At 41.0% G+C, this 25,280-nt stretch overlaps 2 protein-coding genes across 2 annotated transcripts; both read right to left on the reverse strand.

Annotated features, from left to right (window-relative positions):
- Window positions 1-1,940: 1,940 nt before the first annotated feature.
- Window positions 1,941-11,744, reverse strand: LOC115056557 (myosin heavy chain, fast skeletal muscle-like). The gene is made up of 39 exons (XM_029523085.1): window positions 11,538-11,744; window positions 11,319-11,462; window positions 11,079-11,235; window positions 10,958-10,985; window positions 10,754-10,871; window positions 10,564-10,656; window positions 10,412-10,475; window positions 10,231-10,329; window positions 10,036-10,139; window positions 9,741-9,879; window positions 9,495-9,613; window positions 9,193-9,342; window positions 8,936-9,106; window positions 8,540-8,840; window positions 8,347-8,414; window positions 8,163-8,250; window positions 7,946-8,063; window positions 7,733-7,856; window positions 7,429-7,565; window positions 7,068-7,323; window positions 6,734-6,976; window positions 6,470-6,646; window positions 6,241-6,386; window positions 6,050-6,140; window positions 5,564-5,953; window positions 5,331-5,457; window positions 5,120-5,238; window positions 4,838-5,034; window positions 4,563-4,746; window positions 4,283-4,448; window positions 4,035-4,159; window positions 3,620-3,928; window positions 3,318-3,521; window positions 3,085-3,210; window positions 2,817-2,987; window positions 2,617-2,721; window positions 2,429-2,524; window positions 2,173-2,304; window positions 1,941-1,961 (listed from the first exon to the last, which is right to left on the reverse strand). The coding sequence occupies exons 1-39, from the start codon at window positions 11,742-11,744 to the stop codon at window positions 1,941-1,943; spliced, it is 5,814 nt and encodes a 1,937-aa protein (XP_029378945.1).
- Window positions 11,745-14,363: 2,619 nt separating this feature from the next.
- Window positions 14,364-24,179, reverse strand: LOC115056558 (myosin heavy chain, fast skeletal muscle-like). Its single transcript, XM_029523086.1, has 39 exons — window positions 23,973-24,179; window positions 23,754-23,897; window positions 23,514-23,670; window positions 23,393-23,420; window positions 23,188-23,305; window positions 23,002-23,094; window positions 22,850-22,913; window positions 22,669-22,767; window positions 22,474-22,577; window positions 22,179-22,317; window positions 21,944-22,062; window positions 21,636-21,785; window positions 21,369-21,539; window positions 20,973-21,273; window positions 20,780-20,847; window positions 20,596-20,683; window positions 20,379-20,496; window positions 20,166-20,289; window positions 19,859-19,995; window positions 19,502-19,757; window positions 19,168-19,410; window positions 18,904-19,080; window positions 18,675-18,820; window positions 18,484-18,574; window positions 17,998-18,387; window positions 17,765-17,891; window positions 17,554-17,672; window positions 17,272-17,468; window positions 16,996-17,179; window positions 16,716-16,881; window positions 16,468-16,592; window positions 16,052-16,360; window positions 15,750-15,953; window positions 15,517-15,642; window positions 15,249-15,419; window positions 15,049-15,153; window positions 14,861-14,956; window positions 14,605-14,736; window positions 14,364-14,384 (listed from the first exon to the last, which is right to left on the reverse strand). The coding sequence occupies exons 1-39, from the start codon at window positions 24,177-24,179 to the stop codon at window positions 14,364-14,366; spliced, it is 5,814 nt and encodes a 1,937-aa protein (XP_029378946.1).
- Between the last annotated feature and the right edge of the window lie 1,101 nt (window positions 24,180-25,280).

Genomic DNA, 25,280 nt, shown 5'->3' on the forward strand with positions numbered 1-25,280 from the left:
GTCAAAAGTTTGAAAACACCTTCATATTCTTTGAATGAGAACGTGTGTCCTTCTGACTGGTACTGTATGTCATGTTTAATTGATTTTTTTTTAAACCCTTGTGTACCTTGGTGGTGATTAATAGTGTGAATAAATAATATACTGTCAGCACTGGATGACTTACAGCTCTGGTTTTCATTTGCAGTTTTTTACATGGATGAAAGAAGATATATCTTTTCATTTTAATCATTATTTTTTCACCAGCTCTTTAGTGGCTCATGGTCTACTTAAGTTTTATGAATGTAACCGCAGCCCAAGGCATTTTTATTACCCTCAAGTCTATTTTCTGACTGTTTACGACCATGAATTCCACGCTTGAGAGGCAGCTCAATTAAACTGTAATTTAATGCTGTTCTTGTTGTTATTTATTGCAACCATTAAACTAACATCATTATTGAATGATTGTTTAACCTAATAAAGGAGGGTTTGTTTGTTGTTGTGTTTTCTTCTAAGATCACCTCAGGCCATCTGGGAAAATATAAGAGAGCTTAGAAACTATTCCAACAATTTGCCAACTGTTAAAATCCACAATAATGTTTCACAATATCGTCATACCAGCTGAAGCATTGATAACAATGAACAAGAAGAGGAGTGAATTAAGCTGCAGAAATGCTTGGAGACAGAGAAAATTCTGATTTTATTTAGACAGGATCAAGATCATTGTAGGAATTTATTGTTGCTGTCACAGCTCCAACTTGTCAACAGCTGTTGTGTCAGCAGGTCAGGCGAGGGCGTTATTCGTATTCATTAAACACCACTACTTTAAATGTTTGAGGATTTTCCTCTATTCAGTATTCAGAGAATAAACAACACTTGATATTTTAAGATTCAAAACATCTAATGTTTTAAATTTTTTCTTTGAAACAATGTAGATATTTTTAAAATTTGGTTTGCTGAATTTTATTTTGCTTTCTTAGTATCAATTTGGTTAAAATATCAAAGCAATTACTTAAAACCATTTCATGTTGAAAAGAAGGTGCCAATCAAAACTTGTTTCTTTTCATTGTCTTTTATTGATGTTAAGTTAATAAAATCTTGTGAAGCAAAACAATGATTCAAACTATCCTTGAGAAATATGGACATTTTTCTGACAGGACTATAAAACTATAGACCAATTGTTTATAACAGCAACTTGGCCTGTGTTGAATTTTTTTTTTTTTTTTTTATAATGGGTGTGTTTCAGGCAGTATTTAAATCTCAACTCATAATCCTATTGCTGAATAACGGCACAACTTTAAACATGGCAAGAATTAGCAATATCAAGACAGTTCTCTAGGATGACATGTTGATTAATTGGAAAGAGGAAAATATTTGAAACTCAAGTAGTCTCTTTGCTTTGTCATAGAAGAACATTACCACAGAATCATTTTCAAACAGGTCAGCTTACTTATTGCCAGTTCCTTCTATGGTTAACAGTCTGTAGCTAGATGTATTATAAATAGTGCCAAAATAAAGTTATATTTAGAAATTTCTGAGATAATGTGGCTGGTAAATTGTTGTGACATCTAACAAACTGAGAATTCTGAAATTAAGTCAACTGTTATTCATCCTCTTGCTCTGATCTCCATTGACCGTATATTAGGTAAATGCTTCAATGAATTTTCTCCATCATGTCCATTAAAGGTTGATGATATTACACCAGATAAGTATTTTTGGTCAATGGTGACTAAAACAAACATTCCTACATATCAACAATATGTAGCAGACCTTTCTTTGTAGATAATCAAAGAAATTACTACTGAATATTGTGCAGCAATATCTTTACCTTTCATTTACTTTCACTCACAAGAAACAAGCAGTTAAAAACAACACAGAGAGTGATATAAAATACAAATTTCTTTTATTGTGGTATATTTCACATCATATTTTATGATTAGAAATAGGCCATGATCTGGAGGAATTTACTCAGCTGCTTCCTTTCCCTGTAAAAAAGAAACACAATTCAAAATGTTAATTCAAGATTATATATAGAATATAGAGGTAGGTTTTGTCTGTCTTTTAAGCTTGAAGCATTCATTTCTTTCAAACATGATTTGTGAGCCCATCTTCTCAAAAATCTTTGAAGGATATCTACAATATATCTTTATATATTATTTATACAGTGTATATATTATAAATGTGTGTTGTGTTTACCTTGCCAGAGTCACGGCTCTTAGCTCTCATCTTGTTGACCTGGGACTCAGCGATATCGGCACGCTCCTCAGCCTCCTCCAGCTCGTGCTGGATCTTCCTGCACTTGGACAGGTGAACATTGGCCTGCTCCTCCTGGAGTACAATATATGATTAGAAGGTATTGGTTAAATGTTCTTAAAGGCAGTTAATAGTAGAATTAGTGAAATATGATGTACTCTGATGTTTCCATTGTTTAAACTAAATGTTGTGCCCTTACCGCTTCCTCAGCCTGCCTCTTGTAGGCCTTGACCTTCAGCTGCAACTTGTCAACCAGATCCTGAAGCCTGGCAACATTTTTCTTGTCCTCCTCAGTCTGGAATAGAAAATGTTAATTTTTAAAATGGAATACAGTGTTGATGTGAAGCATACAGTAAAATCTAATTGATGTATGCTTTGTAGGTATACCTGGTAGGTGAGTTCCTTCACCCTCCTCTCATATTTGCGGACACCCTTAACAGCATCAGCTCCACGTCTCTGCTCAGCCTCAACCTCTGCCTCCAGCTCACGCACCTTCAGAAAAGCAGAGTATGCATACAATATTTTGGATAAGTTCTTTTGTAGGTTTTCTGTTTTCTTTGTTTCTGTCTTAACGTATGTATCTTTACCCTAGACTCAAGTTTCTGGAGCTGCTTCTTGCCACCCTTCATGGCCAGGTTCTCAGCCTCATCCAGGCGGTGCTGCAGGTCCTTGACAGCGACCTCCAGGTTCTTCTTCATCCTCTCCAGGTGAGCACTAGTATCCTGCTCCTTCTTCAGCTCCTCAGCCATCATTGCAGCCTAGAAAATAACACATTTGAATTAGAAAAGTCGTGAAGAAAAATAGGATTGACCATGAGTATAAGAGAACCCAGAAGAGAATGAGACTTAAACTTACATCGGTGATAGCCTTCTTGGCCTTCTCCTCAGCATTTCTTGCTTCCTGAACAGAGTCATCAACTTCACTCTGGACCTGAACCAGGTCAGACTCAAGCTTCTTCTTGGTGTTCAGCAGGCTTGTGTTCTAAAAGGTAGAAGAAGGTCTCTTGAGCCTTTGTGTGTCTGCTTTTCATGTTATTTATGAAGTCAGTTAGTTATTTAATGAAAGAAGAAGTGATTGTAATTGTTCACCTGGGAGTGCAGCAGTCCAACACGCTCACTGGCATCCACCAGCTCCTGTTCAGCAACCTTGCGACCTCTCTCGGTCTGTTCCAGAGCAGCTCTAAGCTCCTCAATTTCAGCAAGCATAAGACCATTCCTGCGGTCCACCATAGCAGCTTGCTCCTTGAGGTCATCCTGGGCTCTGACAGCATCATCAAGGTGCAGTTGAGCATCCTAGTGATAAAAGTATCAGGAATATAGTTATACAAAAACAGAGCTGCAGATCAACTCACTATATTGTCGTTTGTACAGTGTCTTTAGTCCGACAATACCTTCAGCTGTGCCTGCACATTCCTCAACTGCTTCTGGGACTCAGCAGCCTGACGATTGGCATGGCTCAGCTGAATCTCCATCTCATTCAGGTCTCCCTCCATCTTCTTCTTGATTCTCAAGGCATCGTTCCTGCTCCTGACCTCAGAGTCCAGAGTGCTCTGCATTGAGTCAATGACCCTCTGGCTGTTCCTCTTGATCTGCTCCATCTCCTCATCTTTTTCTGCCAGCTTCCTGTCCACCTCACCCTTAATCTGGTTGAGCTCCAGCTGGACGCGCAGGATCTTGGACTCTTCGTGTTCCAGGGTTCCCTGTTGATATTGAAGAATAAAAAAATCATTCATGCACTCGGGCCCTCTATAATGTACCAATTTATTTTACCATGGATTAGCTTTTTCCTCCAAATAGAAAATGTACCTCAGCCTCCTCAAGAGCTGTCTGGATCTCACACTTCTCTGTCTCCACCTGCTTCTTGGCCTTCTCCAGCTCATGGATGCTCTTGCCAGTCTCACCAATCTGTTCAGTCAGATCTGAGATCTCCTCTGCAGAGAGACAGAAGTGTTTAATATTGCTGAGCCTTTAACATATCCTTAAAAAGGATATGAATATTTGACACAGATGTGCTGATGTCACTAACTGCAGGCACTAATGAGGTAAGAACTCACGTTGCAGGTTCTTGTTTTCACGCTTCATTGTCTCCAGCTGATCCAGAGCCTCCTCGTATGAGTTCTTCATCTTGAACAGCTCAGTGCCAAGAGAACGAGCCTCCTTCTGAGCTCCTTCCAGCTCGGCCTGGCCCTCCTCATACTTTTGCTTCCACTCAGCCAAAACCTGAAGAACACAGTTAATACAGTTCAGTTAGCTATGTACCATTATCAAGACAAATACAAAAGAAATCCTTTAAATTTTTTGTATAATTTGGCCATACAATGTAAACATTATTACCTTGTCAAAGTTCCTCTGCTTCTTGTCCAGGTTAGCAGCCAGCCCGTTAGCCCTCTCCACATCAATCATGAGGTCCTCAACCTCACTCTGGAGCCTCTGCTTGGTCTTCTCCAGAGAGGCACACTTGGAGTTCACAGCCTCAATCTGCTCCTCAGCATCCTGAAGGCGCTGAGCCAGCTTTTTCCTTTTTAAAAAATGAGCAAAAATTCCATCATTCGGTTGAGATACAGCATAATAATTCACTTGTGATCCTTTAATTCTTTAATACTACTCACTTGGCCTCCTCAAGCTCCTCAGTGCGCTGGATAGCATCAGTTTCGTACTTAGTTCTCCACTGAGCCACCTCACTGTTGGCCTTGGACATTCCACGCTGCAGCTCAGCCTTGGCCTCCTGCTCCTCCTCAAACTGCTCCCTCAACAGGTCACAGTCGTGGCGGGCTGATTGGAGTCCATGGGCAAGAGCATTCTTGGCCTAGTATAAGAAATATAATTGAATGAGTATATGAATGTCTGTATTATCATGAAATGATCTCAGGACACACTTGAAATTGTCTTACCTTAACCTCCTCTTCAGTCTGCCTCTTGAGCTCCTCAATCTGCTGGGTGAAGGCCTGTTTGCCTCTGGTCAGCTGGGAGACGAGGGCTTCTTTCTCTTCAACTTGACGGCCGAACTCACCTTGTGTAAAATGATCATCAAACTTTAGTTTCTTTTGATCTTCTCAGATATACACTGAAGTCTGCTGTAGTTGAACACTGTTTCTTACATACCATTTTCTGTCAGGAGACGTGCTTTCTGTGCACCCAAGTCGTTGATTTGACGAACATTTTCATCATTCTTGGTCTTCAGTTCGCTAAGTTGGTCCTCAAGAGTACGGCACATCTTCTCAAGATTGCCCTTAAGAGAAGAAAAAAAAGTTTAAAGAAATGAAATATTTTATTTCCAATCCCTTGATTTCTTATATGAATTGAAATATGTAGTTGTTGTTGTATGTATAATATACCTTTGCCTTGGCAACAGCCTCCATGTTGCTGGAGAGGTCATCAATCTCCATCTTGTATTCGCTCTTTTCCTTCTCAAGCTTCTGCTTGACACGCTGGAGGTTGTCGATCTGCTCTCCCAGCTCAGCAACGCTGTCAGCCTGCTTCTTACGAAGAGCAGCAGCAGTGGCTTCATGCTGCAGAGTGGACTCCTCAAGGTCACGACGCAGCTTCTGGAACTCGGCCTCGCGCTTCTTGTTCATCTCAATCTGAGCAGCAGTGGCACCACCGGCCTCCTCCAGCCTCTCGCTGATCTCCTCAAGTTCCCTGGAGAGGTCAGCCCTCTGCTTCTCAACCTTGGCACGAGCAGCACGCTCAGCCTCAATCTCTTCCTCCAGTTCCTCAATACGGGCCTGTTGAATGTAAATATGTTTTCTTTCAGTAAACATTCAATGTTCAAACTCAAATTACTTCATTTGTTCCCTAATGTTACATTTCAGCCACGATACCTGAAGTTCCTTGATCTTCTTCTGAAGCTGAGCACCCATTGACTGCTCATCCTCAATCTTGCTAAGGAGCTGGCTGGTTTCAAAGTCCTTCCTGTGAGATAACAAAGTGCATAGTTTGAGTCCATCCAAGCAATAAGCGCTAAAACATGGTGGCATTTTTAACGGACATAGAGATGAAAAGAAATTCTTACTTCTTGATTTTCTCCTCAGACTGCTGCTTGTCATTCTCAAGATCCATGATGGATTCCTGGGCCAGTTTCAGATCACCCTCCAGCTTCCTCTTGGCTCTCTCAAGGTCCATACGGAGCTTCTTCTCTTGCTCCAGAGAACCCTCAAGCTGCACAATGATATGAATTTGTAATTATCGTGTTCAGGAAAAATGTCTTGTTTCACCATCCCATGTGACTTTTATGAACTCACATCATCAACTTGCTGCTCAAGCTTGGTCTTGGACTTGGTCAGAGTGTTGACTTTGTCTTCCTCAGCCTGCAGGTCATCAAGGGTCTGCTGATGAGCCTCCTGAAGGGCTTTCTTCTCCTTGGTCAGCTTGGCAATGCTCTCATCCTGAGAGGCCATCTCCTCAGTCAGGTTCTTCACCTGAGTTTGAAAGAAAGATGCTGTTAATAAAAGAGTATTGATTCATTGTAGTGGATCTGATGAATTATTACATTAAGATTCACAAACCTTGTTCTCAGTGGCATGCTTTTCCTTTTCCACTTTGGCCAAGGTAAGCTCCAGGTCATCAATGTCCTTCTTCAGCTCAGAGCATTCATCCTCCAACTTCCTCTTCTTGGCAGTGAGCTCAGCATTGATTTCCTCCTCATCTTCCAGTCTCTCAGTTGTCTCCTTGAGTTTGGCCTCCAGCTGAATCTTGCTCTTGATGAGTCCCTCACATCTCTCCTCAGCATCTGACAGATTCTCTGTTTCCTAGTTGATTACATAAACATGTTGCGTTTGCACATCAATGTCTTATCGACCAAACGTGACAAATCAAAACTGCCTAATCTTGTGCACTTACGGCTGCCACTTGGAGCTGCAGGTCATTCTTCTCCTGCAGAAGAGACACCATCTTCTCCTCCAGTTCCTTCTTCTTGGCCAGAGCAGTAGCCAGGTCGCTTGTCATCTTCTCATAGTTTTCCTTCATCTGAGCCAGCTCCTTCTCAGTTTCAGCACTCTTCAGCAGGGGCTTGATCTTGTAGTAGACCTTCATCCATGGCCAATGCTTGACATTCATGAATGAGCGGACGTTGTACTGGATGGTATAGATGGCTTCCCTGTGGATGACAAGTTTTCATTATACATAATGCCACTTTTATGATTCCTCTCATAGTATTTAATGTTTCTGTTAGATTTTTATTTATTTTTTTTTTTCAACATGCCTCCTCTCCATCATCTTCACAAACTCCTTCCTCATAACGTATCCACGGCAGAGAGCCTGAGTCATGGTGACCAGAGCTGCCAGTTTTTCATCTCTCATCTCCTCAAGGGTACCCAGCAGACCGGCCTTGAAGAACACCTGAATACAGAGACAAAACTTGGTTTTTAGGTACCTTACTTACAAGTGTTTAATGGTGGGTACGATGGGGGCTTCTCTTTATCTACCACATAAAGGAAAAAAACTGACTGACCCTAAATGCTTTCGGTAAATAAACTAATGTCCAACAAGGATGACTTGATACCTACCTTGGTGTGTCCAAATCTGTACTGGTCATGATCAATATCAATGGATCCAAGCAGCTTCTCTGCAGCCTTCTTGTTGTCAATGAACTGGCCCTCAGGGATGACGCTGGCATTCAGCACCTTGTATCTTTTTTATGAGAGAGTTTTTCATCAATGTCAGCATTCGTTTAATTTGTTTATCGTTATGAAAAACATTCAGATTATATCAAGTGATACCTCTGTTTGAAGTCACCATAGAGGATTCTGCTGGGGAAACCTTTCCTGCAGATTCTGATACCTTCCAGCACACCGTTACACCTGAGCTGGTGGATGACCAGGAAGTTCTCCATCAGACCTGTATTATAGAAATTTGGCAGTTAGCATTGTCACTAAAAGAGAGAAGAAAGAAAACAGATCAACACACCCAGACACTAGAATCCTGAGATTTTAGTACCTGGAGTCTTAGACTCATTGGGGATCAGACAACGCACAAAGTGAGGATGGGTGCTCCTCAAGTTGGTCATCAGCTTGCCCAAGTTCTCCTGTATTTGGGAAAAAGTCATATTTGTCATCAAGTGTAGCACACAGGTTTGTGCATAAATGTGATGTTATTTCTCAGTTTACAATTTCAAGCTTACCCTGAACTGTGAAGACACAGTCTGCATGGAGCCACCCTTCTTCTTGCCTCCCTTCTTTCCTCCAGTCTCTTTTTATTGTTAAAATAACAAAGGTTTTGTTAGAATTAATACTTAGAGGAACACAAGTAAGTGTAAATATAAAACATAAAATGTTGAAATATGCTATAATTGACAATTGAATTTCTTATCATACCCTCAACAACGGGGGGATACAGGTGACCCAGGAGTTTCACTGAAGACTTCTGGTACAGCTGCACAACGGTCTCATTCAGTGGGTCCTTGTTCTTGTCCAGCCAGCCACCGATATTGTAGTCCACAGTACCAGCATAATGGACCAGGGAGAAGTGGGCCTCAGCCTTGCCCTTGGCGGGCTTTGGCTTCTCAAATGCTTTGGTTTTGCCAAGATGCTGGTCATACAGCTTGTTCTTGAAGGATACGTCAGTGGCCTTGGGGAACATGCACTCCTCTTCAAGGATGGAGAAGATACCCATGGGCTTGATGAAAGTGTAAAGAGATATGTCATGATGTGCTGGTGGTCTTGAAAATTTAGAAGAATAAATTGAGGTGGAATCACAAAATGAATGTTTACCTTCTCAATCAGCTCAATGCAGGCAGCCAAGTCCATACCGAAGTCAATGAACTCCCAGATAATACCCTCCTTCTTGTACTCCTCTTGTTCCAGGACGAACATGTGGTGGTTGAAGAACTGTTGCAGTTTCTCATTGGTGAAGTTGATGCAAAGCTGCTCCATGCTGTTGAACTGTGGAGGGATGAAAATCAGCCTCATATATTTCAGGCAAAAAGAAGGTCAGTCAGAAAGTATTGGTTGTGGGTAATGACGCTTACATCAAAGATTTCAAAGCCAGCAATGTCCAGCACACCAATGAAGAAATTCCTTTGCTGCTTAGTGTCCAACATCTGGTTGATACGGATGACCATCCACAAGAACATCCTCTCATAGATAGACTTGGCCAGGGCAGTCACTGAGTTCAGCACCTAAAGGAAAAGAGAACATATTTGTTTTGACAACTAACCCTTTGGATTCTATTTCTAAAATTCTACATCAATATTGATAACATAAATATGAATTAAGATCTAAAATAAATAGATTTTAAAAAAGATATGTATATATATTATATATCTCTTACCTGGGGCACAGTCTGTCCCTTGGTGACGTACTCGTTTCCGACCTTCACTCTGGGGTAGCACAGAGCCTTCAGCATGTCAGCAGAGTTCAGACCCAACAGGTAAGCAACCTTGTCAGCATCTGAAAATAATTCAAGCATAAAATTAATACACAGTAGGGGATTTCCAATCACCATATCATAGAAACCAGTGTGATTAAGTGCATTTATTTGCACATTGTTTGCTTGAATGTCTTACTGAATACTCACCCTCTGTGCCATCAGGCTCAGCCTGCTCCTCACGCTGCTTCTGCTTGAACTTCAAGTTACCATGGTGGATAACAGCACCAGTCATCTTGTAGATGCTCATCTTCTCCTCATTGGTGAAGCCCAGGATATCAATAGCGTTCTGTGTTTTTCACATAACAGAAACACTTGAGAACATGCATGCTCTTCATATGCTTTGAATACATGAAAAATACATTTATACAATCTCTCCTGATAGGTTTGATTAAATACATGCCGTATATTTAAAGCAAATTAATGAAGACTAAACATCACTCACGTCGGTGGCTTCCAGCTCAACTTTGTCATCAATGCTGGCCACAGTGATCTGACCCTGACTGCACATGGGGAAGTCGTAGGGGTTGGTTGTGATGAGTGACATTTCTGCAGATCGAGAAAGGCAAAGTTTAAATGGATTGCTTCCTATGAATCCTTCATGTACGTTTAGAACTGTGCAGTGACTCAATCTTCTTACCAATCAGTTCAGGTTTGTGGTTTGTCATCATCTGGTAGAAGATGTGGTAGCCTCTCTCATCAGGAAGCTGGAATGAAACTCTAGACTTCTCCAGCAGATCTGCAAATGTTGTTTGTAAATCATGAGGCAACGATCAATTCAAGTCCAGTCATTTGTATTTGCTTTGAGGATTGTTACTTACAAGTCTCAATATCAGCACTAGCCAGTTTGCCGGTTGTGCCGAAATGGATTCTGATGAATTTACCCTGTTTGGGACAAATGGATGGTCAAAGTCTCTCCTCATAGGCAACTTGTAAGAGAAACATTTTGCCAGAGAAAGTCCACAATACTTACGAAACGGGAAGAGTTGTCATTCCTCACAGTCTTGGCATTACCGTAGGCCTCCAGCAGGGGATTGGCTGCAATAATCTGATCCTCCAGTGACCCCTGTAACGCAGATTTATAAGATCCATCAGAAAAAACCCCCCCTTTTTTTTTTTAGTACCCCATCCATACATTCAGCGAACATGTTATCATAACATACCTGGATCTTGCCAGATTGTGCAGGTCCGTCCTTCTTCTTGTCACCTCCCACTGAGATTGTGGCGAAGTACTGGATGACACGCTTGGTGTTCACAGTCTTTCCAGCACCAGATTCTCCACTGGGTATAAAGAAAGACTTGTCAGATTTTGGGAAAGAGACTTGCATTTATAAATATTTTTAAAAATCAACAACTGTGACACTTACGTGATCAAGACAGACTGGTTCTCCCTGTCTGTGAAAGCAGAAAAGAATGCCATTAACCCTGTATTTCTAACACAGAAACCTAGTGTAGCACAGATTATCCAATGTTGAGGTAAAGACTTACCAGTAAGCATGAACTGATAGGCGTTGTCAGAGACAGAGAAGATGTGGGGTGGAGCCTCCATACGCTTCTTGCCTCTGTAGGCGCTCACAACTTCAGCATCGTACACTGGGAGCCACTTGTAGGGGTTCACAGTGGCACAGAACAACCCAGAGTAGGTCTGAAAGACATCATGGAGATAGAACAGTTATCTTCCTGTTTCCTACAAGTAAAGTCAATTTCAACATTATCTTTTATCCTCACGTAGATCATCCATGCTGCATAACGCTCTTTGAGGTTATACAGGACAGAGGCTTCATTCAGATGGGTCATCATGGCCATGTCCTCAATCTTGTCGAACTTGGGAGGGTTCATTGGAGTGACGTCATCTTCTTTGACTGTCCTCTCCTGTAACGGGACATTGGTCAGAATGAGAAGTGATCACAACTAACTCCTGACTGAATCAGATTTTATGATACAAACCTCCTGAGTGTCCAGGACTTTGACGGTGACTTTGCCACCCTCTTTCTTCACGATTGTTCCCTTCAGGTACAGCTCCTTGGTATCAGCCACATAGCAGGCGGTCTTGGCATCAAAGGGTTTGCTCTGAGCCTCGATTCTCTCCTTCTCGGGCTTACGGAGGTAAATGGCAGCTTTGCCATAAACGGCCATCTCTGCGTCTGTACTCATGGTGGCACTTTGTGTCTGTCAGATAACAAATAATAGTAATCTAATTGATCCCTTCATAGCTCCCATCTTCAGTTAATTTCAAATTATTTAGACTTTGTTTAGTACATAGTATCTTAACTCTATTGATATTTGTCCAGCACTACGATCAACTTTGTATTGGCTGTAGTAATATAAATATAATTTCTATTTCAGAAATGATTAAGTACGTAAATGAAATTTTCATTTTACCTGACCCTCTCTCTGTCAAAAGTCTGGTATGTTCCACAATCCTGTTCAAAAGATAAAACAACTTCAGTCACTGAGAAAGATTCTGAAGAAGAATTATGTCCCATAATTTATTCTAAATTTTAAATAAAATATTTAACCAAAGCAGATAAAAATCAATCCTACCACAAGCAGGGGTCTTCAAGGGTCTCCTACCACACACTGCTCTGTCCTCTCTTACTCCTTATATTGGCTCAAGTTTGCGTGTGCAGCAGAAGTGAAATATGGGACAAATGCCAAATTTGGTATGCAGATCATAAAAAGTCATGTGGTGAATAAAGCACACATCAGTGTGTAGTGCTACAACGATACATCTTATTTTGACTAACAAATTCAATTCCCCTTTTCCATTTATATATTGATTTTTCATGTTGTTTTTAGGATATATAAATATTCATGTTAGAAACAGGGCTGCTGATAAACTGCTTATTTTCACTATCTTCTTTTTCCCGTTCTTCTGACTTTAGCAGCTGTGTGAACAATCGTGGGACATCAGAAGCATTTTCTGGATGTTTGTCTCACACAGAAATATGTTTAGCTTTTAATTAATCCAGCTGCTCACTTAGGCTCTGCCTGTATTTCACTCTTGATGCTTTGCCACAACCAAAGGATCTTTCCATTGTGCTTAGTTAAGGAATTACTCATGTATTAACTACACTAAACTATCTTAAATAAAATTTAATTTCTCCAAACAGGAAATAGACCTAATGTACATGCTTGCCCATAGGATTTAAGGCAGTTTATTCAGAAAATATTCAGACTGAGCTAGTAACAAACTGAAAATGAATATAGTTAAAAGTTAGAAATTACATATTTCCCAAGACTTGTAAATAAAAATTGTAAATTAAAATTTAAAAAAGTTAAAAGTCATCATATTTAAAGTTATGGGGTGCAAGTGCACATTGTTATTTTCATTATTAAAGGAAAATAAATATTCAGATGAAAGTTTAATCAATGAAATATGTTGATCTACAAATATAATGCTGTGTAACAGTACTGTATACTTTACTTTTATTGTGATTTTAAACATTAGAGTAAATAGTTTAAACCAAAAGGGGGTTTTATTGGTGTTGTACCACAGATAGACCTTAGTTGTGATCCTTGCACTGAGTGTGCTTTGCTTACAAAGCAAAAGTTAAAAATGGGACTCATGCCAAATATGGATAAGACAGCAGCTGATGGTTACACGAGTTAAACATTTGTTGCTGGTTCATCCAGCTTATGTTTCATGTTTCCATCAGCAAAGGCAGATCTTGAATTTGTGATAATCCTTACTTAAAATAGGTCATTTTAATTGAACTCCATGTGGAAAATTATAAATTCAATGGTTGAAGGTGATTATTTAATTTTTCGTTAAATTACATGCATCTTAAAAATCTATCCATTCTTTAATTCTTAATGTGAAATGAATAAATGCTTCAATCAATTTCATTATTAATAATGGTAGGTAATGATTAAAATGATAATAATAAGATTAGATAATAATAAGACAGTTAGGCTCATAATTTAACAAGAAATAAATAATAAAAAATATATAAGTATTGTTGATGAAGGGTAAGAGCTATATATTTGGCATTCACACTCAAATGTCAAGCTATTAACGCTTTAACTGACTCTGCAGACATAGCATCAAGTCCATTTCTGGCTCATGCACAGCACTGGACTGCAAAGGTCAACCTTAAAGAGTAATATAGTTTTTCAGTGTCCTGGGGAATAGTGTTACACTTACACTGCATTTCCACAACGCTCAGAAGATTTCCACATTAATCTGTCACCTAATTGCATGGCATCTTGTAATATGCAAAGGTAAATTCCCCATGGAAGTTATTACATTCATTTATTTTGAGAATAACATGTACTTAATCATTTTCATCATATTTTCTCTCAGTGTTATAAGCTACGATGAGCTTTCAGTGACTGTCAGATTTGTTTGGCTGCTTTCCGTGCTGCTAAAGATTTTAAATCAATTGTAGTCTTTGAGGCGTGCCCGATTCAGATGATTATTATTATGCTATTGCTATTTACTGACTTATTTGCCTTCTACCATTTTAATTCATATTTATGTAATTGGATTCAAATTTGTATTACTTTGTAAGCAATTGTAGCCTTTTTTTCACTTGAGCATCTCCACATTCGGCCTTATGCACAGTGTACAGAGGTAATCTATTAGATCCAACCACATATAAAGGGTAACCATAAGAGCTGCCCACATCAAATCTCACATGAGCTTCCATTCAAAGGAAGAAAGGTAATGACAGTAATGGACAGCAATTTACAAAGAACAGCTTGACCTTTATTGTGTCAGCATAATTTATGTCATATTATATGATTCAACAATGAGAGACTCAGTGTGCTTTACTCAGCAGCTTCTTTTCCCTGAAAAAACAGAGGAATATTTGGTGTTAGAGTGAGTTACAGTTAAATGAGATTAAGGTGACAAATAATTTTGATCTTGATATTTTAAAAAAATATTAAAACCTCGTACTATATAAACAGACTATAATATTATAATGTTTTTGGTCTAATATATTGGCATGTATATTGATGATTGATGGCAGCAGTTTGGTAATTTTTGAGCAAACTTAATTACATTTACCTTGCCAGAGTCACGGCTCTTAGCTCTCATCTTGTTGACCTGGGACTCAGCGATATCGGCACGCTCCTCAGCCTCCTCCAGCTCGTGCTGGATCTTCCTGCACTTGGACAGGTGAACATTGGCCTGCTCCTCCTGGAGTACAATATATGATTAGAAGGTATTGGTTAAATGTTCTTAAAGGCAGTTAATAGTAGAATTAGTGAAATATGATGTACTCTGATGTTTCCATTGTTTAAACTAAATGTTGTGCCCTTACCGCTTCCTCAGCCTGCCTCTTGTAGGCCTTGACCTTCAGCTGCAACTTGTCAACCAGATCCTGAAGCCTGGCAACATTTTTCTTGTCCTCCTCAGTCTGTAATAGAAAATGTTAATTTGTAAAATGGAATACAGTGTTGATGTGAAGCATACAGTAAAATCTGATTGATGTATGCTTTGTAGGTATACCTGGTAGGTGAGTTCCTTCACCCTCCTCTCATATTTGCGGACACCCTTAACAGCATCAGCTCCACGTCTCTGCTCAGCCTCAACCTCTGCCTCCAGCTCACGCACCTTCAGAAAAGCAGAGTATGCATACAATATTTTGAATGAGTTCTTTTGTAGGTTTTCTGTTTTCTTTGTTTCTGTCTTAACGTATGTATCTTTACCCTAGACTCAAGTTTCTGGAGCTGCTTCTTGCCACCCTTCATGGCCAGGTTCTCAGCCTCATCCAGGCGGTGCTGCAGGTCCTTGACAGCGACCTCCAGGTTCTTCTTCATCCTCTCCAGGTGAGCACTAGTATCCTGCTCCTTCTTCAGCTCCTCAGCCATCATTGCAGCCTAGAAAATAACACATTTGAATTAGAAAAGTTGTGAAGAAAAATAGGATTGACCATGAGTATAAGAGAACCCAGAAGAGAATGAGACGTAAACTTACATCAGTGATAGCCTTCTTGGCCTTCTCCTCAGCATTTCTTGCTTCCTGAACAGTGTCATCAACTTCACTCTGGATCTGAACCAGGTCAGACTCAAGCTTCTTCTTGGTGTTCAGCAGGCTTGTGTTCTAAAAGGTAGAAGAAGGTCTCTTGAGCCTTTGTGTGTCTGCTTTTCATGTTATTTATGAAGTCAGTTAGTTATTTAATGAAAGAAGAAGTGATTGTAATTGTTCACCTGGGAGTGCAGCAGTCCAACACGCTCACTGGCATCCACCAGCTCCTGTTCAGCAACCTTGCGACCTCTCTCGGTCTGTTCCAGAGCAGCTCTAAGCTCCTCAATTTCAGCAACCATGAGACCATTCCTGCGGTCCACCATAGCAGCTTGCTCCTTGAGGTCATCCTGGGCTCTGACAGCATCATCAAGGTGCAGTTGAGCATCCTAGTGATAAAAGTATCATCAATATAGTTACACAAAAACAGAGCTGCAGATCAACTCACTATATTGTCGTTTGTACAGTGTCTTTAGTCCGACAATACCTTCAGCTGTGCCTGCACATTCCTCAACTGCTTCTGGGACTCAGTAGCCTGACGATTGGCATGGCTCAGCTGAATCTCCATCTCATTCAGGTCTCCCTCCATCTTCTTCTTGATTCTCAAGGCATCGTTCCTGCTCCTGACCTCAGAGTCCAGAGTGCTCTGCATTGAGTCAATGACCCTCTGGCTGTTCCTCTTGATCTGCTCCATCTCCTCATCTTTTTCTGCCAGCTTCCTGTCCACCTCACCCTTAATCTGGTTGAGCTCCAGCTGGACGCGCAGGATCTTGGACTCTTCGTGTTCCAGGGTTCCCTGTTGATATTGAAGAATAAAAAAAATCATTCATGCACTCGGGCCCTCTATAATGTACCAATTTATTTTACCATGGATTAGCTTTTTCCTCCAAATAGAAAATGTACCTCAGCCTCCTCAAGAGCTGTCTGGATCTCACACTTCTCTGTCTCCACCTGCTTCTTGGCCTTCTCCAGCTCATGGATGCTCTTGCCAGTCTCACCAATCTGTTCAGTCAGATCTGAGATCTCCTCTGCAGAGAGACAGAAGTGTTTAATATTGCTGAGCCTTTAACATATCCTTAAAAAGGATATGAATATTTGACACAGATGTGCTGATGTCACTAACTGCAGGCACTAATGAGGTAAGAACTCACGTTGCAGGTTCTTGTTTTCACGCTTCATTGTCTCCAGCTGATCCAGAGCCTCCTCGTATGAGTTCTTCATCTTGAACAGCTCAGTGCCAAGAGAACGAGCCTCCTTCTGAGCTCCTTCCAGCTCGGCCTGGCCCTCCTCATACTTTTGCTTCCACTCAGCCAAAACCTGAAGAACACAGTTAATACAGTTCAGTTAGCTATGTACCATTATCAAGACAAATACAAAAGAAATCCTTTAAATGTTTTGTATAATTTGGCCATACAATGTAAACATTATTACCTTGTCAAAGTTCCTCTGCTTCTTGTCCAAGTTAGCAGCCAGCCCGTTAGCCCTCTCCACATCAATCATGAGGTCCTCAACCTCACTCTGGAGCCTCTGCTTGGTCTTCTCCAGAGAGGCACACTTGGAGTTCACGGCCTCAATCTGCTCCTCAGCGTCCTGAAGGCGCTGAGCCAGCTTTTTCCTTTTTAAAAAAATTAGCAATAATTCCATCATTCGGTTGAGATACAGCATAATAATTCACTTGTTATCATTTCATTCTTTAATACTACTCACTTGGCCTCCTCAAGCTCCTCAGTGCGCTGGATAGCATCAGTTTCGTACTTAGTTCTCCACTGAGCCACCTCACTGTTGGCCTTGGACATTCCACGCTGCAGCTCAGCCTTGGCCTCCTGCTCCTCCTCAAACTGCTCCCTCAACAGGTCGCAGTCGTGGCGGGCTGATTGGAGTCCATGGGCAAGAGCATTCTTGGCCTAGTATAAGAAATATAATTGAATGAGTTTATGAATGTCTGTATTATCATGAAATGATCTCAGGACACACTTGAAATTGTCTTACCTTAACCTCCTCTTCAATCTGCCTCTTGAGCTCCTCAATCTGCTGGGTGAAGGCCTGTTTGCCTCTGGTCAGCTGGGAGACGAGGGCTTCTTTCTCTTCAACTTGACGGCCGAACTCACCTTGTGTAAAATGATCATCAAACTTTAGTTTCTTTTGATCTTCTCAGATATACACTGAAGTCTGCTGTAGTTGAACACTGTTTCTTACATACCATTTTCTGTCAGGAGACGTGCTTTCTGTGCACCCAAGTCGTTGATTTGACGAACATTTTCATCATTCTTGGTCTTCAGTTCGCTAAGTTGGTCCTCAAGAGTACGGCACATCTTCTCAAGATTGCCCTTAAGAGAAGAAAAAAAAGTTTAAAGAAAAGAAATACTTTATTTCCAATCCCTTGATTTCTTATATGAATTGAAATATGTAGTTGTTGTTGAATGTATAATGTACCTTTGCCTTGGCAACAGCCTCCATGTTGCTGGAGAGGTCATCAATCTCCATCTTGTATTCGCTCTTTTCCTTCTCAAGCTTCTGCTTGACACGCTGGAGGTTGTCGATCTGCTCTCCCAGCTCAGCAACGCTGTCAGCCTGCTTCTTACGAAGAGCAGCAGCAGTGGCTTCATGCTGCAGAGTGGACTCCTCAAGGTCACGACGCAGCTTCTGGAACTCGGCCTCGCGCTTCTTGTTCATCTCAATCTGAGCAGCAGTGGCGCCACCGGCCTCCTCCAGCCTCTCGCTGATCTCCTCAAGTTCCCTGGAGAGGTCAGCCCTCTGCTTCTCAACCTTGGCACGAGCAGCACGCTCAGCCTCAATCTCTTCCTCCAGTTCCTCAATACGGGCCTGTTGAATGTAAATATGTTTTCTTTCAGTAAACATTCAATGTTCAAACTCAAATTACTTCATTTGTTCCCTAATGTTACATTTCAGCCACGATACCTGAAGTTCCTTGATCTTCTTCTGAAGCTGAGCACCCATTGACTGCTCATCCTCAATCTTGCTAAGGAGCTGGCTGATTTCAAAGTCCTTCCTGTGAGATAACAAAGTGCATAGTTTGAGTCAATCCAAGCAACAAGCGCTAAAACATGGTGGCTGTTTTAACGGACATAGAGATGAAAAGAAATTCTTACTTCTTGAGTTTCTCCTCAGACTGCTGCTTGTCATTCTCAAGATCCATGATAGATTCCTGGGCCAGTTTCAGATCACCCTCCAGCTTCCTCTTGGCTCTCTCAAGGTCCATACGGAGCTTCTTCTCTTGCTCCAGAGAACCCTCAAGCTGCACAATGATATGAATTTTTAATTATCGTGTTCAGGAAAAATGTCTTGTTTCACCATCCCATGTGACTTTTATGAACTCACATCATCAACTTGCTGCTCAAGCTTGGTCTTGGACTTGGTCAGAGTGTTGACTTTGTCTTCCTCAGCCTGCAGGTCATCAAGGGTCTGCTGATGAGCCTCCTGAAGGGCTTTCTTCTCCTTGGTCAGCTTGGCAATGCTCTCATCCTGAGAGGCCATCTCCTCAGTCAGGTTCTTCACCTGAGTTTGAAAGAAAGATGCGGTTAATAAAAGAGTATTGATTCATTGTAGTGGATCTGATGAATTATGTCATTAAGATTCACCAACCTTGTTCTCAGTGGCATGCTTTTCCTTTTCCACTTTGGCCAAGGTAAGCTCCAGGTCATCAATGTCCTTCTTCAGCTCAGAGCATTCATCCTCCAACTTCCTCTTCTTGGCAGTGAGCTCAGCATTGATTTCCTCCTCATCTTCCAGTCTCTCAGTTGTCTCCTTGAGTTTGGCCTCCAGCTGAATCTTGCTCTTGATGAGTCCCTCACATCTCTCCTCAGCATCTGACAGATTCTCTGATTCCTAGTTGATTACATAAACATGTTGCGTTTGCACATCAATGTCTTATCGACCAAACGTGACAAATCAAAACTGCCTGTTCTTGTGCACTTACGGCTGCCACTTGGAGCTGCAGGTCATTCTTCTCCTGCAGAAGAGACACCATCTTCTCCTCCAGTTCCTTCTTCTTGGCCAGGGCAGCAGCCAGGTCACTTGTCATCTTCTCATAGTTTTCCTTCATCTGAGCCAGCTCCTTCTCAGTTTCAGCACTCTTCAGCAGGGGCTTGATCTTGTAGTAGACCTTCATCCATGGCCAATGCTTGACATTCATGAATGAGCGGACGTTGTACTGGATGGTATAGATGGCTTCCCTGTGGATGACAAGTTCATTATACATAATGCCACTTTTATGATTCCTCTCATAGTATTTAATGTTTCTCTTAGATGTTTTTGTTTTTTTTTTTCAACATGCCTCCTCTCCATCATCTTCACAAACTCCTTCCTCATGAGGTATCCACGGCAGAGAGCCTGAGTCATGGTGACCAGAGCTGCCAGTTTTTCATCTCTCATCTCCTCAAGGGTACCCAGCAGACCGGCCTTGAAGAACACCTGAATACAGAGACAATAAAACTTGGCTTTTAGGTACCTTACTTACAAGTGTTTAATGGTGGGTACGATGGGGGCTTCTCTTTATCTACCACATAAAGGAAAAAAACTGACTGACCCTCAATGCCTTCGGTAAATAAACTAATGTCCAACAAGGATGACTTGATACCTACCTTGGTGTGTCCAAATCTGTACTGGTCATGATCAATATCAATGGATCCAAGCAGCTTCTCTGCAGCCTTCTTGTTGTCAATGAACTGGCCCTCAGGGATGACGCTGGCATTCAGCACCTTGTATCTTTTTTATGAGAGAGTTTTTCATCAATGTCAGCATTCGTTTAATTTGTTTATCGTTATGAAAAACATTCAGATTCTATCAAGTGATACCTCTGTTTGAAGTCACCATAGAGGATTCTGCTGGGGAAACCTTTCCTGCAGATTCTGATACCTTCCAGCACACCGTTACACCTGAGCTGGTGGATGACCAGGAAGTTCTCCATCAGACCTGTATTATAGAAATTTGGCAGTTAGCATTGTCACTAAAAGAGAGAAGAAAGAAAACAGATCAACACACCCAGACACTAGAATCCTGAGATTTTAGTACCTGGAGTCTTAGACTCATTGGGGATCAGACAACGCACAAAGTGAGGATGGGTGCTCCTCAAGTTGGTCATCAGCTTGCCCAAGTTCTCCTGTATTTGGGAAAAAGTCATATTTGTCATCAAGTGTAGCACACAGGTTTGTGCATAAATGTGATGTTATTTCTCAGTTTACAATTTCAAGCTTACCCTGAACTGTGAAGACACAGTCTGCATGGAGCCACCCTTCTTCTTGCCTCCCTTCTTTCCTCCAGTCTCTTTTTATTGTTAAAATAACAAAGGTTTTGTTAGAATTAATACTCAGAGGAACATAAGTAAGTGTAAACATAAAACATACAATGTTGAAATATGCTATAATTGACAATTGAATTTCTTATCATACCCTCAACAACGGGGGGATACAGGTGACCCAGGAGTTTCACTGAAGACTTCTGGTACAGCTGCACAACAGACTCGTTCAGTGGGTCCTTGTTCTTGTCCAGCCATCCAGCGATATTGTAGTCCACAGTACCAGCATAATGGACCAGGGAGAAGTGGGCCTCAGCCTTGCCCTTGGCGGGCTTTGGCTTCTCAAATGCTTTGCATTTGCCAAGATGCTGGTCATACAGCTTGTTCTTGAAGGATGTGTCAGTGGCCTTGGGGAACATGCACTCCTCTTCAAGGATGGAGAAGATACCCATGGGCTTGATGAAAGTGTAAAGAGATATGTCATGATGTGCTGGTGGTCTTGAAAATTTAGAAGAATAAGTTGAGGTGGAATCACAAAATGAATGTTTACCTTCTCAATCAGCTCAATGCAGGCAGCCAAGTCCATACCGAAGTCAATGAACTCCCAGATAATACCCTCCTTCTTGTACTCCTCTTGTTCCAGGACGAACATGTGGTGGTTGAAGAACTGTTGCAGTTTCTCATTGGTGAAGTTGATGCAAAGCTGCTCCATGCTGTTGAACTGTGAAGGGAAGAAAATCAGCCTCATATATTTCAGGCAAAAAGAAGGTCAGTCATAGAAAGTATTGGTTGTTGAATTATGGGTAATGACGCTTACATCAAAGATTTCAAAGCCAGCGATGTCCAGCACACCAATGAAGAAATTCCTTTGCTGCTTAGTGTCCAACATCTGGTTGATACGGATGACCATCCACAAGAACATCCTCTCATAGATAGACTTGGCCAGGGCAGTCACTGAGTTCAGCACCTAAAGGAAAAGAGAACATATTTGTTTTGACAACTAACCCTTTGGATTCTGTTTATAAAATTCTACATCAATATTGATAACATAAATATGAATTAAGATCTAAAATAAATAGATTTTAAAAAAGATATGTATATATATATATATTATATATCTCTTACCTGGGGCACAGTCTGTCCCTTGGTGACGTACTCGTTTCCGACCTTCACTCTGGGGTAGCACAGAGCCTTCAGCATGTCAGCAGAGTTCAGACCCAACAGGTAAGCAACCTTGTCAGCCTCTGAAAATAAAATTAATACACAGTAGGGGATTTCCAATCACCATATCATAGAAACCAGTGTGATTAAGTGCATTTATTTGCACATTGTTTGCTTGAATGTCTTACTGAATACTCACCCTCTGTGCCATCAGGCTCAGCCTGCTCCTCACGCTGCTTCTGCTTGAACTTCAAGTTACCATGGTGGATAACAGCACCAGTCATCTTGTAGATGCTCATCTTCTCCTCATTGGTGAAGCCCAGGATATCAATAGCGTTCTGTGTTTTTCACATAACAGAAACACTTGAGAACATGCATGCTCCTCATATGCTTTGAATGCATGAAAAATACATTTATACAATCTGTCCTGATAGGTTTGATTAAATACATGGTGTATATTTAGAGCAAATTAATGAAGACTAAACATCACTCACGTCGGTGGCTTCCAGCTCAACTTTGTCATCAATGCTGGCCACAGTGATCTGACCCTGACTGCACATGGGGAAGTCGTAGGGGTTGGTTGTGATGAGTGACATTTCTGCAGATCGAGAAAGGCAAAGTTTAAATGGATTGCTTCCTATGAATCCTTCATGTACGTTTAGAACTGTGCAGTGACTCAATCTTCTTACCAATCAGTTCAGGTTTGTGGTTTGTCATCATCTGGTAGAAGATGTGGTAGCCTCTCTCATCAGGAAGCTGGAATGAAACTCTAGACTTCTCCAGCAGATCTGCAAATGTTGTTTGTAAATCATGAGGCAACAACCAATTCAAGTCCAGTCATTTGTATTTGCTTTGAGGATTGTTACTTACAAGTCTCAATATCAGCACTAGCCAGTTTGCCGGTTGTGCCAAAATGGATTCTGATGAATTTACCCTGTTTGGGACAAATGGATGGTCAAAGTCTCTCCTCATAGGCAACTTGTAAGAGAAACATTTTCCCAGAGAAAGTCCACAATACTTACGAAACGGGAAGAGTTGTCATTCCTCACAGTCTTGGCATTACCGTAGGCCTCCAGCAGGGGATTGGCTGCAATAATCTGATCCTCCAGTGACCCCTGTAACGCAGATTTATAAGATCCATCAGAAAAAAAAACTTTTTTTTTTAGTACCCCATCCATACATTCAGCGAACATGTTATCATAACATACCTGGATCTTGCCAGATTGTGCAGGTCCGTCCTTCTTCTTGTCACCTCCCACTGAGATTGTGGCGAAGTACTGGATGACACGCTTGGTGTTCACAGTCTTTCCAGCACCAGATTCTCCACTGGGTATAAAGAAAGACTTGTCAGATTTTGGGAAAGAGACTTGCATTTATAAATATTTTTTAAAAATCAACAACTGTGACACTTACGTGATCAAGACAGACTGGTTCTCCCTGTCTGTGAAAGCAGAAAAGAATGCCATTAACCCTGTATTTCTAACACAGAAACCTAGTGTAGCACAGATTATCCAATGTTAAGGTAAAGACTTACCAGTAAGCATGAACTGATAGGCGTTGTCAGAGACAGAGAAGATGTGGGGTGGAGCCTCCATACGCTTCTTGCCTCTGTAGGCGCTCACAACTTCAGCATCGTACACTGGGAGCCACTTGTAGGGGTTCACAGTGGCACAGAACAACCCAGAGTAGGTCTGAAAGACATCATGGAGATAGAACAGTTATCTTCCTGTTTCCTACAAGTAAAGTCAATTTCAACATTATCTTTTATCCTCACGTAGATCATCCATGCTGCATAACGCTCTTTGAGGTTATACAGGACAGAGGCTTCATTCAGATGGGTCATCATGGCCATGTCCTCAATCTTGTCGAACTTGGGAGGGTTCATTGGAGTGACGTCATCTTCTTTGACTGTCCTCTCCTGTAACGGGACATTGGTCAGAATGAGAAGTGATCACAACTAACTCCTGACTGAATCAGATTTTATGATACAAACCTCCTGAGTGTCCAGGACTTTGACGGTGACTTTGCCACCCTCTTTCTTCAGGATTGTTCCCTTCAGGTACAGCTCCTTGGCATCAGCCACATAGCAGGCGGTCTTGGCATCAAAGGGTTTGCTCTGAGCCTCGATTCTCTCCTTCTCGGGCTTACGGAGGTAAATGGCAGCTTTGCCATAAACGGCCATCTCTGCGTCCGTACTCATGGTGGCGGCTTATGTCTGCGTGGTAAGTCAAATGACAGCAATGTTAGACTGATTTTTCCTCTTCATCTAAGTGTGTGGCATATCATTAAACAGTAATTATTTCCACAGCAAATTATGTCCTAACATCATTTTAGGAGGCTTTTCACACTTGTTAACAATATTTATATCCAAATTAACTTAAAACATACCTTTAATCCCTATTAAACTCACTAATACATGCATCCCGAACATACACACAAATTTCAATACATCTTAAAATATTCGTCCAAATGTCTAAGTGAAAAAATCTAAAAGCAAATGGTCACAGACACTTGGTCCATGGGACTTTTAGACTCTATTGTATGTAAAAAACAAAAAAACTAAATAGAATAAACAAAATTCTAAAAAACCCAAATTAAAAAATTGCACATACCTTACCCTTTCCCTTTGTGAAAAGAATATTATATTGCAGATACCTGTTGGGAATATTGTTTTTGTCAGTACAGGAAATTACCAAAATGAAATTGTTTAGATCCATCCTAATCTTGTATATTTTGATTTAAAGATAAAAAAAATAACTGTAACATTGTTTCAGAGGATAAAATGACATGCACTTGATAATGATAATAATAATATTGATGATATATGTATAGTATAAATGTATATATTTTCCTTTTATATCATAACAGATATGTAAACTACTTTAGAAAATCAGGAGTATGTGTAAATACTACACTGTCTAATAACAGATGTTCTCACCAAGGAGAGGAGCGTCACCAGTCTTCCACCACACACTCTGAAGCCCCCTGAAGACCTCTTATATTCAGTCTTCTTTGCTTACTGGGCAGGTTTAAAGAAGGCTTACCAGCCAAATATGGGTGTGGTGTCAGTGGTGTCTTGAAGCATTTGAAATATTTTGCTGGCACCAACTTTTTAAGAATGCTTCTCTGGAGTCACTCAATCTCTCAAACATAAATGCACACATAGGAGATGCATTAATGCTTTCATATAAAATTTAAATTCTTACATCGTCTTAGTTCACAAGTGATATTATAATTAATTTTGCACTTTTTGGGACTGTAATGGGAGCCTGGATCTTTCAAAGTGACATCTCATTTGCTT

Source organism: Echeneis naucrates, chromosome 16 (assembly GCF_900963305.1).
Source record: "Echeneis naucrates chromosome 16, fEcheNa1.1, whole genome shotgun sequence".
Taxonomy (NCBI): Eukaryota; Metazoa; Chordata; class Actinopteri; order Carangiformes; family Echeneidae; genus Echeneis; species Echeneis naucrates.

Bases quoted from the DNA above. Each gene is read 5' to 3' on its own strand.
- LOC115056557 (XM_029523085.1), bottom strand. From the start codon at position 11,744: ATGAGTACAGACGCAGAGATGGCCGTTTATGGCAAAGCTGCCATTTAC. The intron at 11,236-11,318 runs GTGAGGATAAAA...GATGTCTTTCAG, and splicing joins ATGCAGCATGGATGATCTAC to ACCTACTCTGGGTTGTTCTG. The intron at 10,986-11,078 runs GTAAGTCTTTAC...CTGCTTTCACAG, and splicing joins CTATCAGTTCATGCTTACTG to ACAGGGAGAACCAGTCTGTC.
- LOC115056558 (XM_029523086.1), bottom strand. From the start codon at position 24,179: ATGAGTACGGACGCAGAGATGGCCGTTTATGGCAAAGCTGCCATTTAC. The intron at 22,063-22,178 runs GTGAGTATTCAG...TTTTATTTTCAG, and splicing joins TGAGCCTGATGGCACAGAGG to AGGCTGACAAGGTTGCTTAC. The intron at 15,420-15,516 runs GTAAGTTTACGT...GTTATTTTCTAG, and splicing joins CCAAGAAGGCTATCACTGAT to GCTGCAATGATGGCTGAGGA.